General features: G+C 74.3%; 2 protein-coding genes across 4 annotated transcripts; one reads left to right on the top strand and one right to left on the bottom strand.

The window, feature by feature from the left end:
* Window positions 1-149: 149 nt before the first annotated feature.
* CDK5 (cyclin dependent kinase 5) lies at window positions 150-3,223 on the top strand. Of its 2 annotated transcripts, XM_066991099.1 has the most exons (12): window positions 150-308; window positions 401-489; window positions 1,218-1,285; window positions 1,356-1,416; window positions 1,492-1,548; window positions 1,634-1,729; window positions 1,865-1,939; window positions 2,051-2,147; window positions 2,237-2,306; window positions 2,448-2,508; window positions 2,574-2,654; window positions 2,762-3,223. In XM_066991099.1, exons 1-12 carry the CDS (start codon window positions 272-274, stop codon window positions 2,846-2,848), a joined length of 879 nt encoding a protein of 292 aa, XP_066847200.1. In that variant the 5' UTR covers window positions 150-271; the 3' UTR covers window positions 2,849-3,223. The 2 variants fall into 2 exon arrangements, with proteins under 2 accessions (XP_066847200.1, XP_066847201.1); XM_066991100.1 differs by lacking the exon at window positions 2,574-2,654.
* A 118-nt stretch (window positions 3,224-3,341) lies between these two features.
* ASIC3 (acid sensing ion channel subunit 3) lies at window positions 3,342-10,904 on the bottom strand. Of its 2 annotated transcripts, none has more exons than XM_066991057.1 (11): window positions 10,247-10,904; window positions 6,574-6,724; window positions 6,363-6,490; window positions 5,521-5,671; window positions 5,382-5,438; window positions 5,057-5,210; window positions 4,634-4,725; window positions 4,465-4,544; window positions 4,291-4,362; window positions 4,109-4,161; window positions 3,342-3,631 (listed from the first exon to the last, which is right to left on the bottom strand). In XM_066991057.1, the coding sequence occupies exons 1-11, from the start codon at window positions 10,802-10,804 to the stop codon at window positions 3,553-3,555; spliced, it is 1,575 nt and encodes a 524-aa protein (XP_066847158.1). In that variant the 5' UTR covers window positions 10,805-10,904; the 3' UTR covers window positions 3,342-3,552. The 2 variants fall into 2 exon arrangements, with proteins under 2 accessions (XP_066847158.1, XP_066847159.1); XM_066991058.1 differs by lacking the exon at window positions 10,247-10,904 and adding an exon at window positions 7,591-10,240.
* Between the last annotated feature and the right edge of the window lie 193 nt (window positions 10,905-11,097).

An 11,097-nucleotide genomic window follows, 5' to 3' on the forward strand; every position in this document is an offset into this window, starting at 1 on the left:
GAGCGGGGGGCGTGGCCACAGAGTGGGCGTGGCCTGAGCGCGGCTGGCGGGCAGCGTGGCGGGTACCGGGGCGGGGCCGGCGCGGGGGCTGCCGGGAGGTGTGGCCGCGAAGGGGGCGGGGCCTAGCAGGGGGCGGGGCCGGCGCGGGGGCTGCCGGGAGGTGTGGCCGTGCCGGGAGGCGTGGCGGTACCGGAGGGGCGGGGCCGGCGCGGGGGCTGCCGGGAGGCGCGGCGGCGGCCGGTCGGTGCGGCCCGGAGCGGAGCGCGGCGCGATGCAGAAATACGAGAAACTGGAGAAGATCGGGGAAGGTGCGGGGGGAGGGGACCGGGACGGGCACGGGGGCGGGGATAGGGGCTGGTCCCGGTACCGGTACCGGTGCCGGTGCCCGTGCTGCCCGCAGGCACCTACGGGACCGTGTTCAAGGCCAAGAACCGGGAGACGCACGAGATCGTGGCGCTGAAGCGGGTGCGGCTGGACGACGACGATGAGGTGAGGGCACCGGGGCCGCGCCGGGACCGATCGGAGCCGTGCCGAGCGGTCCCGGGCCATACCGAGCCGTACCGGGCTGATCCGAGCCGGGCCATACCGAGCCGTGCCGGGCTGAGCCATCCTGAACAGCCCCGTGCCATACCGAGCCATACCGGGCTGATCCGAGCCGGGCCATACCGAGCCATACCGGGCTGGTCCGAGCCGGGCCATACTGAGCCATACCGGGCTGGTCCGAGCTGGGCCATACCGAGCTGTGCTGGGCTGAGCCATCCTGAAGCCAGCTGGTCCGAGCTGTGCCATACCGAGCCGTGCCGGGCTGAGCCATACTGACCCGAGCCGTGCTGAGCAGTCCTGTGCCATGCCGGGCCATACCGAGCCGTGCCGATCTGAGCCATACGGAACGGTCCCGTGCCATACCGACCGGAGTCGTGCTGAGCGGTCCCGTGCCATGCCAGGCTGTGCTGTGCCGTGCTGGGCCAATCTGAGCCGTACCAAGCGGTCCCGTGCCATACCGAGCCGTGCCGTGCCGGGCCGGGCCATACCAATCCGAGCCATACCAAGTGGTCCCGTGCCGTGCCGGGCTGGGCCGCGCTGTACCAAGCGGTCCCGTGCCATGCTGAGCCGTGCCAAGCGGTCCCGTGCCATGCTGGGCCATACCGAGCGGTCCCACGCCATACCGAGCCGTGCCGTGCCGTGCCGTGTACCGACCCGGTGCTTGGTGCCCGCAGGGCGTGCCCAGCTCGGCGCTGCGGGAGATCTGCCTGCTGAAGGAGCTGAAGCACAAGAACATCGTCAGGTGAGGACGGCCCGGCCCCGCGGGGCGCGTGCCCCCCGGGACCCGGTGCGAGGTGCCGCCGCCCCCGCAGGCTGCACGACGTCCTGCACAGCGACAAGAAGCTGACGCTGGTGTTCGAGTTCTGCGACCAGGTGAGCGCCCGGCGCGTGCGGCACGCGGCCCCCGGCCCCCGCCGCACCCTGACGCCGCCGCTGCCTCCCCGCCAGGACCTGAAGAAGTACTTCGACAGCTGCAACGGGGACCTGGACCCCGAGATCGTCAAGGTGGGGGTCCCGGGGGGCGGGGGGCGCCCGGCTGCGGCGGTGCCGGGCGGGCACGTCGCGCTCACGGCCGCGCTCTCCCCCGCAGTCCTTCATGTACCAGCTGCTGAAGGGCCTCGCGTTCTGCCACAGCCGCAACGTGCTGCACAGGGACCTCAAGCCCCAGAACCTGCTCATCAACAGGGTGAGCCCGGGGCGGGGGGCGTCTGTCCCTCTGGGGTCCCTCTGGGGTCCCTCTGGGTTCATTTCGGGCGCGGAGCAGTGGCTGCCGCCGGGCACGGGGCTCTCTGACCCCGCTGACCCGGAGCTCTCGCCGCAGAACGGGGAGCTCAAGCTGGCGGACTTCGGCTTGGCGCGAGCCTTCGGCATCCCCGTGCGCTGCTACTCAGCCGAGGTGAGCCGGGCGGCCGGCGGGACACCCTCCTGCTGCCGGTGGCTCTGGGGGGGGGGGGGGGGCCGGCCCCGCCTGCCCCGCCGCGAGCATCCCCCCGCCGCCCCCGCGCAGGTCGTCACGCTGTGGTACCGGCCCCCGGACGTGCTGTTCGGCGCCAAGCTCTACTCCACCTCCATCGACATGTGGTCGGCCGGCTGCATCTTCGCAGGTAGCCGGGGGCGGCCCTGCCCTGGGGGGGGGGGGGGGGGGGCCGGGACCCCGCGGGGCCGCCGGGGCTCATCCCCGCTCCCTGCCTAGAGCTGGCCAACGCGGGGCGGCCGCTCTTCCCGGGGAACGACGTGGACGACCAGCTGAAGAGGATTTTCCGATATCCTTGTGGGGCGCGGGGGGGAGGGGGAGGGGGGGTGCAGGAGGAGAGCTGGGATGGGGCCGGGGGGGCGCGCGGGTCCCCGGGCTGGGGTCTCCCGAGCACCCCGGAGCGGTGGCCCTTGACTGCGGCCGCCCCCACGCTGCTGGGCACCCCCACGGAGGAGCAGTGGCCGGCCATGGCCAAGCTGCCCGACTACAAGGTGAGGCGCGGGGGGGGCGCGGGGGGGCGGCCGGCGCGGGGCCCGGCTCTCACGGCTCTCCCCAGCCCTACCCCATGTACCCCGCCACCACCTCCCTCGTCAACGTGGTGCCCAAGCTCAACGCCACCGGCCGGGACCTGCTGCAGGTGAGCGCCGCGGGGAGGGCGGGGGGGGGGCACCGAGGCCGTGCGGGGAGGGGGGGCTGCTCCGGGAGCCCCCGGCCTCACCCCCCCCCCGCCCGTGCCGCCCGCAGAACCTGCTGAAGTGCAACCCGGTGCAGCGGATATCGGCGGAGGAGGCGCTGCAGCACCCCTACTTCACGGACTTCTGCCCGCCCTAGGTCTGGCCTGGTCCCGCGCGGAGCCGCGGCCGCGGCGGGGGGAGCAGGGGACAAGCGCCCCGCGGCCCCCCCCCTCCCCGCTATTTATTAGGTTTTTATCCAGCGCCCCCCGCGCCCGCCCCGCGTGCCGGGCGCTGGCTCGGCCGCCTCTGCCCCCCCAGCAGCAGGGCTGGGGCACCGGCGTGCCCCCCGCGGTGCTGGCAGAGCGGCAGGACCTGGGGGGGCCAGACCCCCGCGCCCCCCCCGCCTCTCCCCAGCCCTGGCAGCGGACGGGGCCCCCGGTGCTGGCTCCGGGGGGGGCACCGCGTTTCCCACCGCGCTGCACGCGGGTGGCTGCGCGTGTTTGGTACAGACATAAAGAGCTTCCCCCTCCCCGAGCCGCCTCCTTCCTGGTGCAGCTGGGGGCCGCCGGGACAGCCTGAGGCTGCGTGGGGGGGTGGCGGGTGGGACCCCCCCCGGGTTGGGACCCCCCCGAGGCACAGCCAAACCACCACCGCGTGGGGCAGGACTTTAATGGCGCGGGGAGGCGCATGTACAGCGGGGACGTGGAGACAAGCAGCACATGCAGGGACACGGGGAGCCCCGCAGCCCCCTGCCGCCTGGGCACCGTGCCGGGCTGGGGGGGTCTGCTCCCCACCAGCCCCCCCCCGGCCGGCCGGGGGTGCGGGGCCGGGCCCCTCAGCAGGCGAACTCCTCCAGGGCGCCTACAGCCGGGTGACGAGGTAGCACGTTCGGGGCGAAGGCGACACCGTCCGCGTGGCTGCGCAGGGGGCGGCAGGCACTCTGCGGGCACGATGGGGGGCAGCAGTTGGGGGGGGGGGCTCTGGGGGGGCTGCTTCCACCCCCCCTCAGCTGCCCCACGGGGCCCCAGAGGACTGGAGCTGTTGTCCGAGCTGTGCGCGGTGTCATTGCATCCATGCGCGCTGTGGGAGCCAACACACGCACACCCCCCCCACACACACACACTCCATGGGGCAGGGCCCCCCCCCAACCACAGCCCCCCCATTTTGCCGGAGCACCACCCCGACCCCGGGCAGGGCACGGCCCCGGCGCTGTCCCCGCTGTGCCTGGGGACGGTGGCACGCCGCCGGGGGTGATGCATGAGGATGGGAGCGCAGCCGGCCCCGCGGATGGTGCCGAGAGAAGCCTGGGATGGAGGGGGACGTGGGGGGGCCCTGCCGCCGTCCTCGCCCCGCGCCCCCCCCACCCCCCCCCGGTGTCCCTGGGTCCCCGTGGCTGGGCTGGCGGCGCGGCGTCTACCTGGGCCCGGGCGGGAGCGCGGCGGCGGGGCTGCCCGGCACGGCTGGATGCTCCTGGGGCAGGGCGGGCGGACAGAGAGGAGACAATGAGGCGCGGGGGCCGCAGATGGGGTGGGATGAAGTGCCGGGGGGGGGGGGGAGGAAGCGGGGCAGGGGGCTTGCGGGGCGCCGGAGGGGGGTTACCAGGGTGCTGCTGCTGCTCCGCCGCATCCGCTTCTTGTCCTTGTAGAAGCCGAGGAGCTTGTCCCGAAACACCTTTGGGAGGGGAGAGGTCAGCGCCCCCCCGCCCGCGGCCCCGCGGGTGCTGGGGCCGAGGGATGGGCCAGGCGAGCGGCCCCGTGGCGCGGGCAGCCTCACCTCGTACAGGTAGTCGAAGATCTCCAGGATGGTGAGGAGGCTGGCGCCGATGAAGAGCCCCATCTGTCCCCCGATGTCGCCTGGGGCGCGAGGGCAGCGTTGGTGCGCGGCCGCCCCCCAGCCCCGGCCCCAGCCCCAGCCCCAGCCCCAGCCGCAGCCGGGCACTCACCCAGCAGTCCCGCCACCTCGTACGCCTTCTTCTGCTCTATCATCTCGTAGTTCAGGGCCTCGAAGAAGATGTCCAGCACCAGCACGTTGTCCCTGGGGGACAGGCGGGTTTGGGGCAGGCAGACGAGCTGTCCGGCGCGGCGACGAGCTGGGGTCTGCGCCGTGCCACGGGTGGGACGGGGGGGGGTCTGCGTGCACGCCGGGGGCGGCACAGCGGCGCCGTGCCATGCAGTGCCGTGCGGTTTGCCCAGTGCTGGGGCGGGTTTGCATCCGGGAGGCCATGCCGTGCCGTGCTGCTCCATGCAGTGCTGCGTGCTGGGGGGTGGTACGTGGCTGTGCGTGCCATGCCATGTGCCGTGCCGTGCCGTGCCATGCCGTGCCATGCCGTGCACCATGGGCAGCAGCGGGGCCGCGCGGCACTCACGCGATGTACTGCTCGGTCTTGTTGAACTTCTTGGCCAGGTAGCGGGCGGAGGCCTTGCTGGGGATCTTCACCATGGAGAGCTCTTTGCCGTAGCGCACCATGTCGCAGGGTGTGCGGCAGGCACAGTACTCGCTGTCCTTCTTCACCAGGAAGTCTGGGGGGGGGGGGGGGCACGGGCTGGGACGGGGGGTGCAGGCCCGCAGCCCCCCACCCTGCACGTGTCCCCCGAGCGCTGCCGGCGGGAGCCCAGACCCGCACATCCCCGGTGGAACCGACGGGGACGGGCTTGGGGACGGCGGGGCTGTGACCGCGGGGCTGCACCTACCCAGCGCAGGGTCAGCGCACTCCTTGTACTGCTCTGGCGTGCAGACGTTGGCGTTGCCTGTGGGGGGACGCAGCGGTCGTGGGGTGCTGGGGGGTCCCGGGGGGGGGGGTCCCCGCTCCCCCGCCGCCCCCCCACTCACCCGGCATGTGCACCATGCGGCAGTTGCAGTTCTCGGCCAGGTAGCGCGTCTCGCAGTCGAGGCGGCAGGCGGTGATGCTGTAGTTGGTGAAGAAGTCGGACTCGATGGGGGTGGCCTTGCAGTCCCCCCAGGGCGGGGGCAGGTACACCAGCTGCCGGGCCGGTGCTAAGGAAAACTCGGCAGCGCCGGCGGCCCCGTCCCACAGCCCCGTCCCACGGCCCCGTCCCATGGCCCCGTCCCACGGCCCCAGCCCGCCTCGGTGGCCCCATCCCACGGGTGGGCAATGCAGAGCCACGGTGGGGCCGAGAGGGGAGACCCATGGCGGGCACTGCGGGATGGGGGCTCCGGACCCCACGGGGACAGGGCCTGGTGTAGCCAGGGGGTCACCAGCACCGTGGGCTTGGTGGTGTGAGAGGGGGGTGTTGGGGGGGGGGACAGCAGAGAGGGGCAGGGGCAGCGCTGCTGCCCACACCAGCAGCACCGGCACACATGGAGACGCCCACTCGAGGCACCTAAATTTAGGTGTCTGGCTGCGCCAGCTGGCGGCCGCCCCTGCCCGCAGGCTGCTCGGCAGGAGCCGGGGGGAACGGTGGGGGGGGCACAGCCCGAGCCTGCGGCAGGGACCGAGCGGCCCCAGCACGGGGCTGCCCCACGCCGCGGTGCCAGAGCCGCTGCACCAGTGCCCGCGAGCTGCGGCACCGCACGGGACGACCCTGCCCAGGCACTGCCGGAGCCTGGGGCAGCCTCGGTCCCCGCAGCGGGGGCTGCCTGTGCCGGGGAGGGGTCCCGGTGCCCCCCCCAGTGTTGGGGTGCACCCGCGTGGTGCGGGAGGCGCCGGATACCCGCTGCTGCTGGCAGGACACGAAGGTCTGGAAGCCGGGCGCCACCCCGAAGCCCAGCTGGTCGATGAAGGGGGGCTCCTGCTGGCTGTGGATCTGCACCTTCACCCCCGCCTCGTAGGATGTCTCGTCTGCAAGGCAGCGCGGGGCTATGCAGGGCTGGGCCTCCTCTCCCCCCCCCCACACACACACCCCCAGCACGCGGGGTCCTCACCGGTGTCCCCCCAGACGGGCAGGTATTCCTCCTGCTGGATGTTGAGCATCAGCTCCAGGCCGTTGCCCGCGCCGCCCTGCAGCGTGGTCAGCAGCTCGGTGCCCGGCTGCCCCGAGTTGAAGGTGTAGCACTTGCCCAGGCGGGTGAAGATCTGCGGGGTGGGGGCGGCAGCCTCAGCACCTGCCCTGGGGCAGGGGGACGGGAGCTGGGCCCCACAGGGCCCCGAGTGGGGCTGGAGGGCCGGGGGCTGGGACCCTGCAGGGCCCCGCGGCGCAGGGCAGGGCCGGTGCGCTGCTCCCTTCCCCGCTGGCACCAGCATGGGGCCGCAGCCCCTGCCCCAGCGCCGTCCTACAGCGGTGCCGGAGCCCGCCCGGCCCCACGGCGGCTGATCCCGTGCTGAGGGGCCGGGAGGCGGCTTGGCACCGCTGGGCTCCCCTGGGTGCGCCCTGGTGCTGCAGCCCCCACGTTGCCCTACGTCCCTGGGGGTGGGCGAGAGGAGCTGCCCCTGCCAGCGCCGTGGGGGCTTCACCAAGCACCTGGGGCTGGGGACGGAAAGGGCGGGCAGGTGCCATGCCCCACAGACACTGCCCCACATCCTGTGCACCCCACTATCCCACAGCCTGCGCATCCCATTGCCCAACAACCTGTGCACCCCACTATCCCACGGCTTGTGCACCCCACTACCCCACAGCCGGTGCGTCCAACAGCCTGTGCATCCCATCACCCCACAGCCTGCACAGCCCACCACCCCACAGCCTGTGCACCCCACAGCCCGCAGCCTGCACATCCCATCGTTCCTCAGCCTGCCCTGCCCTGGGTCCTGCCCAAGCCCTGCCCTGGACAGAGCCACCCCGGGGGCAGAGCTGGCCGGGCATGGGGATGGGGAAGGGGATGGGGAAGGGGATGGGGGCTGCTGCGAGTCCTGCCCAGGGCCGAGCTGCCTGCGGCAGAGCCGGCCACGGCCACGGTGGTGGCGGTGGCCACGGCGGTGGCCACGGTGGTGGCAGTGGCACTCACGGCGGTGAAGTTCTCGGGGCCGCAGTCCTGGCCGCGGAAGCGGCAGCTCAGCAGCATGTCGTGGATGGGGTGCCCGGCGCGCTGGTAGAAGGCGGCCAGGTCGTAGCTCTTGCTGGGGAAGAAGCCGGTGAAGTCCGCGGGCTGCCCCAGCGCCCGCAGGTAGCGGGAGAAGTCCTCCCGCTCCACGGCCAGCAGCTCCTTGCCCAGCCAGAACAGGTCGTTGGGGGTGAGCTGGGAGCGCCGGATGCGGTTGTAGTTGCAGAGGGTGACGGCGGGGAAGACGAGGACGCGGCTCTCCGCCTCGTCCAGCATGGTGACGTGGGGGTAGGCGGCGTAGTGCCGGACCCGCTCCCCGGCCTGCAGCAGGAAGGCGCCCAGCGAGGCCAGGAAGGCGCCGGCCCAGAGCAGGCGGCGCGGGGCGGGGGCGCCGGGCACGAAGACGTGCCCCAGCCCGTGCAGGGTGCAGGAGCTGGCGAAGGCGGCCAGGCTGGCGGCCCCGCGCGCCCCGCTGCCCGGCTGCGCGGCCATGGTGGCCCCGTCCTGCGGCGCGGCTCTGCAGGGGGATTGGGTTTCAGCGCCAGCGCGGGGCAGCGCGGGGACGCGGGGGACACGTGAGCGGGCGCAAGGCAGGGCGGCAGCGGGGACCGGGGCGGTGGGGACACAGACACAGCCCTGTCACCCCGCGGGGACACAGCCCCTCACCCTGCTGGGACCCACCCGCCTGCCCAGTGCCAGGGACCCCAGGGAGCAGGACGCCAGCACCCACAGTGCGAGCCGGAGCCGAGACCCCACGGATCTGTGAGAACCCCTCCCTGCCACCAAAGCCCCCGGGCAGAGCAGCCCCTGCACCCTGCACCCCCCTGCGCCCAGCCCCGCGCCCCCTGCACCGAGTCCATCCCACGCAGGCTGCGGGGCCCCACGGAGCCCCCCCGGAGGGGCTGCATCAGGCGCAGGGGAAGGGGGGTGGTGGGCTGCTTGGGCCTGCTGCAGCCTCGAGCCCCCAGCCCCGTCCCACGGCCGCACGTGGCTGTGGGACCCCCCCGGCGGCCCCGTCCTGACCCCACCGCGGGGGGGGGGGGGGGGCGGCTGCTGCAGTACCGAGCTCCCAAAGAGGGGAGCCATCGCCATGGCAACGCTGCCCATGGGGGGGGGGCTGCCATGGCAACCGGCAGCCCAGCGCCGGGACGTGCTGGCTGGGGGGGACAGGATGGGGACGGGGACGTGGCCCCTGCGCGCGCAGCGCTCGCCCCAACCATCTCCCACCTCCACCCCGCGGTGGGGACCACATGTCCCAGCCCCCGGCCCCACTGCCTCGGGGGGGCCCTGGGGGCACAGATGCGGCGTGAGCCCCCCGCCGCTCACGGCCCGGGCTTGGGACCCCCGTCACACGGCCGGGTGCCCGCACGCAGCCACCTCTGTGCCTGCGCCGCAGTGGGAGCCGGTGTCCGGAGCGCGGAGCGGCGGCGGGGGGGCAGCGGGACCCTAATCCCCGCTCAGCCCGCGCATTAGCGCTGTATTTTTAGCAGGCAAAGTTGCAGCCGGTGCAGCCAGCGGTGGGGCTGAGCCGCGCTGCTGGGGGGAGGCACGGCCGGGCTCCGGGCAGGGCACTGCTGCGCACACTCCTGCTGCCAGCGCCGGGGCCACACGTGCCCGGTGCAGCCCGTGAGCCGGGAACGTGGTGAGCAGCGGCCCCAAGAGCGGCAGGTGGCACGGGGGGAACGGGCGCTGGCCCCAAGACCCCCAGCTTGGCCCCACGCCCTGCCCCCGCCCCACCGCCCCCCCCCGCCGCAGGACCCGGCCCAGGGGATTACAGCCCGGGGAGGGGGTGCCGCAGCCCAGGGCTGCCCGGGGGAGTCCTTGGTGCGGAGCTGCAAAGGCGAATTAATTTCCTGCTCCCAAGTGTCGGGCTGGCGGCGGTCGCTGGTGTGACCGCACGCCGAGCTCGTGCCGACTGCGGTGGGGACTGGGGAGCAGAATGCGCGCACGAGGGTGCTGGCGGACGGACGTTTCCTGATCAACATGCCCCTTCCCCACGGAGCGAGCAGGGTGCCCGCCCCATGGCCCCACAGCCCCCCACCCCGTGGCCAGGCACTGCCTGCGTGGGTCTCACCTCTGCCGCAAGCGGGACCCCGCGGTGCTGAGTGTGCTGGATGGGGGTCCCGGCGCCCATCCCGGCTGCACTGGGTACACGAGGCCCCTCCTCGCTGCTACTGCCCCCCGGGGGCTCAGCTCCCCGGCACCGCGCTGCACTCACTGCAGGTGCCTGGGGCTGAGCCCCCTCGTCCCGTGCAGGGCGTGCAGCACGCCGCGGGGCACGGCAGCAGGGGGTGCTGATGGCATGGGGAGGGTGGGGGGGGTGGAGGCTGCTCGGCTGCAGCACGGGCACTGTTCCCAGCTGCCTGGCACCCCCGTGGTGGGCACGGGATGGGGGCACCGCCAGCCAGCACCCAGCCCACCACAGTGCCCGGGCCGGCGGTGCCAAGGAAGGGGCTCGCCCGGGTGCCCACCAGTGCCGACACAGCCCCTGCACGCTGCTGCCCACCCCGTGGGGACACCCCCGGCCACCTGCGGCCCCCAGGAGCGGCGACCGCCCCGTCCCCCAGCGCGACCTCGTCCTGCGGCCGGGCCCCCCGGCGCGCCCGCGCCCCGCACTCACCACGGTGAAGTTGCGGGCGGTGCAGTTGGCGCCGCGGAAGGAGCACTGCAGCAGCATGTCGGTCAGGTCGTGGCCCGTGCGGTTGTAGAACTCGGCCATGCTGAAGGGCTTGGCCTTGAAGTTCTTGAAGTTGGCCTTGTCGCGCAGCGCGGCCAGCACGTCGGGCTCGGCCAGCTGCGGGTTGCTGATCTCGTAGCGGTCGTTGAGCAGCGCCAGCAGCTCGCCGACGTGGTACATGTCGTTGCGGGTGATCTTGGAGAAGCGGAACTCGTTGAGGTTGCAGATGGTGATGGCCGGGAAGGTGAGGTTGTGCGCGGCCACCTCGTCCAGCTTGGTGACGTGCGGGTAGGTGAGGAAGTAGGCGACGCGCTCGGCGCACACCAGCAGCAGCAGCCCCAGCGAGCCCAGGAAGAACACGCTCCAGAGCACGCGGCGCAGCGACACGGCGCCGTAGGCGAAGATGTGGCTGATGCCGTGCAGCGACGAGCTGCTGGCGAACGCCCGCAGGCTGGAGAGGGGCTCGGGGCCCCCCCCGCCGCCCTCCCCGCCGCCCCTCATGCTGCCGCCGCCGCCGGTCCCGCGGTCGCCGCCGCCCGCCCCCGCCCCATCGCCGCCCCAGCCCCGGCCCGGCCCGGCCCGGCCGCTCCGCTCCGCCGCGGGAGGCGCCGCTCTCCGGGGGCCGCGCCCGGTGCGGCACCGCCCCCGGCCCCGGCCCCGGCCCCGGCCCCGGCCCCGGCCCCGGCCCCGCCGCCCCGCGGCTGCTGCGCTCCCCGCGCCGGGCGCCTCCCCCGGGGCTCCGCGCTCCGCTGCCGCCGCCCCGGGCCCCGCCGCTCCCCGGGGCCGCCCCCGTG

Source organism: Anser cygnoides, chromosome 2 (genome assembly GCF_040182565.1).
Source record: "Anser cygnoides isolate HZ-2024a breed goose chromosome 2, Taihu_goose_T2T_genome, whole genome shotgun sequence".
Classification (NCBI taxonomy): domain Eukaryota; kingdom Metazoa; phylum Chordata; class Aves; order Anseriformes; family Anatidae; genus Anser; species Anser cygnoides.

Bases quoted from the DNA above. Each gene is read 5' to 3' on its own strand.
- ASIC3 (XM_066991057.1), bottom strand. From the start codon at position 10,804: ATGAGGGGCGGCGGGGAGGGCGGCGGGGGGGGCCCCGAGCCCCTCTCC. The intron at 5,439-5,520 runs GTGAGTGGGGGG...GTCCCCCCACAG, and splicing joins CCGCATGGTGCACATGCCGG to GCAACGCCAACGTCTGCACG. The intron at 4,162-4,290 runs GTAACCCCCCTC...GCCCTGCCCCAG, and splicing joins GGAGCAGCAGCAGCACCCTG to GAGCATCCAGCCGTGCCGGG.
- CDK5 (XM_066991099.1), top strand. From the start codon at position 272: ATGCAGAAATACGAGAAACTGGAGAAGATCGGGGAAG. The intron at 1,286-1,355 runs GTGAGGACGGCC...CCGCCCCCGCAG, and splicing joins AAGCACAAGAACATCGTCAG to GCTGCACGACGTCCTGCACA. The intron at 1,417-1,491 runs GTGAGCGCCCGG...CCTCCCCGCCAG, and splicing joins TGTTCGAGTTCTGCGACCAG to GACCTGAAGAAGTACTTCGA.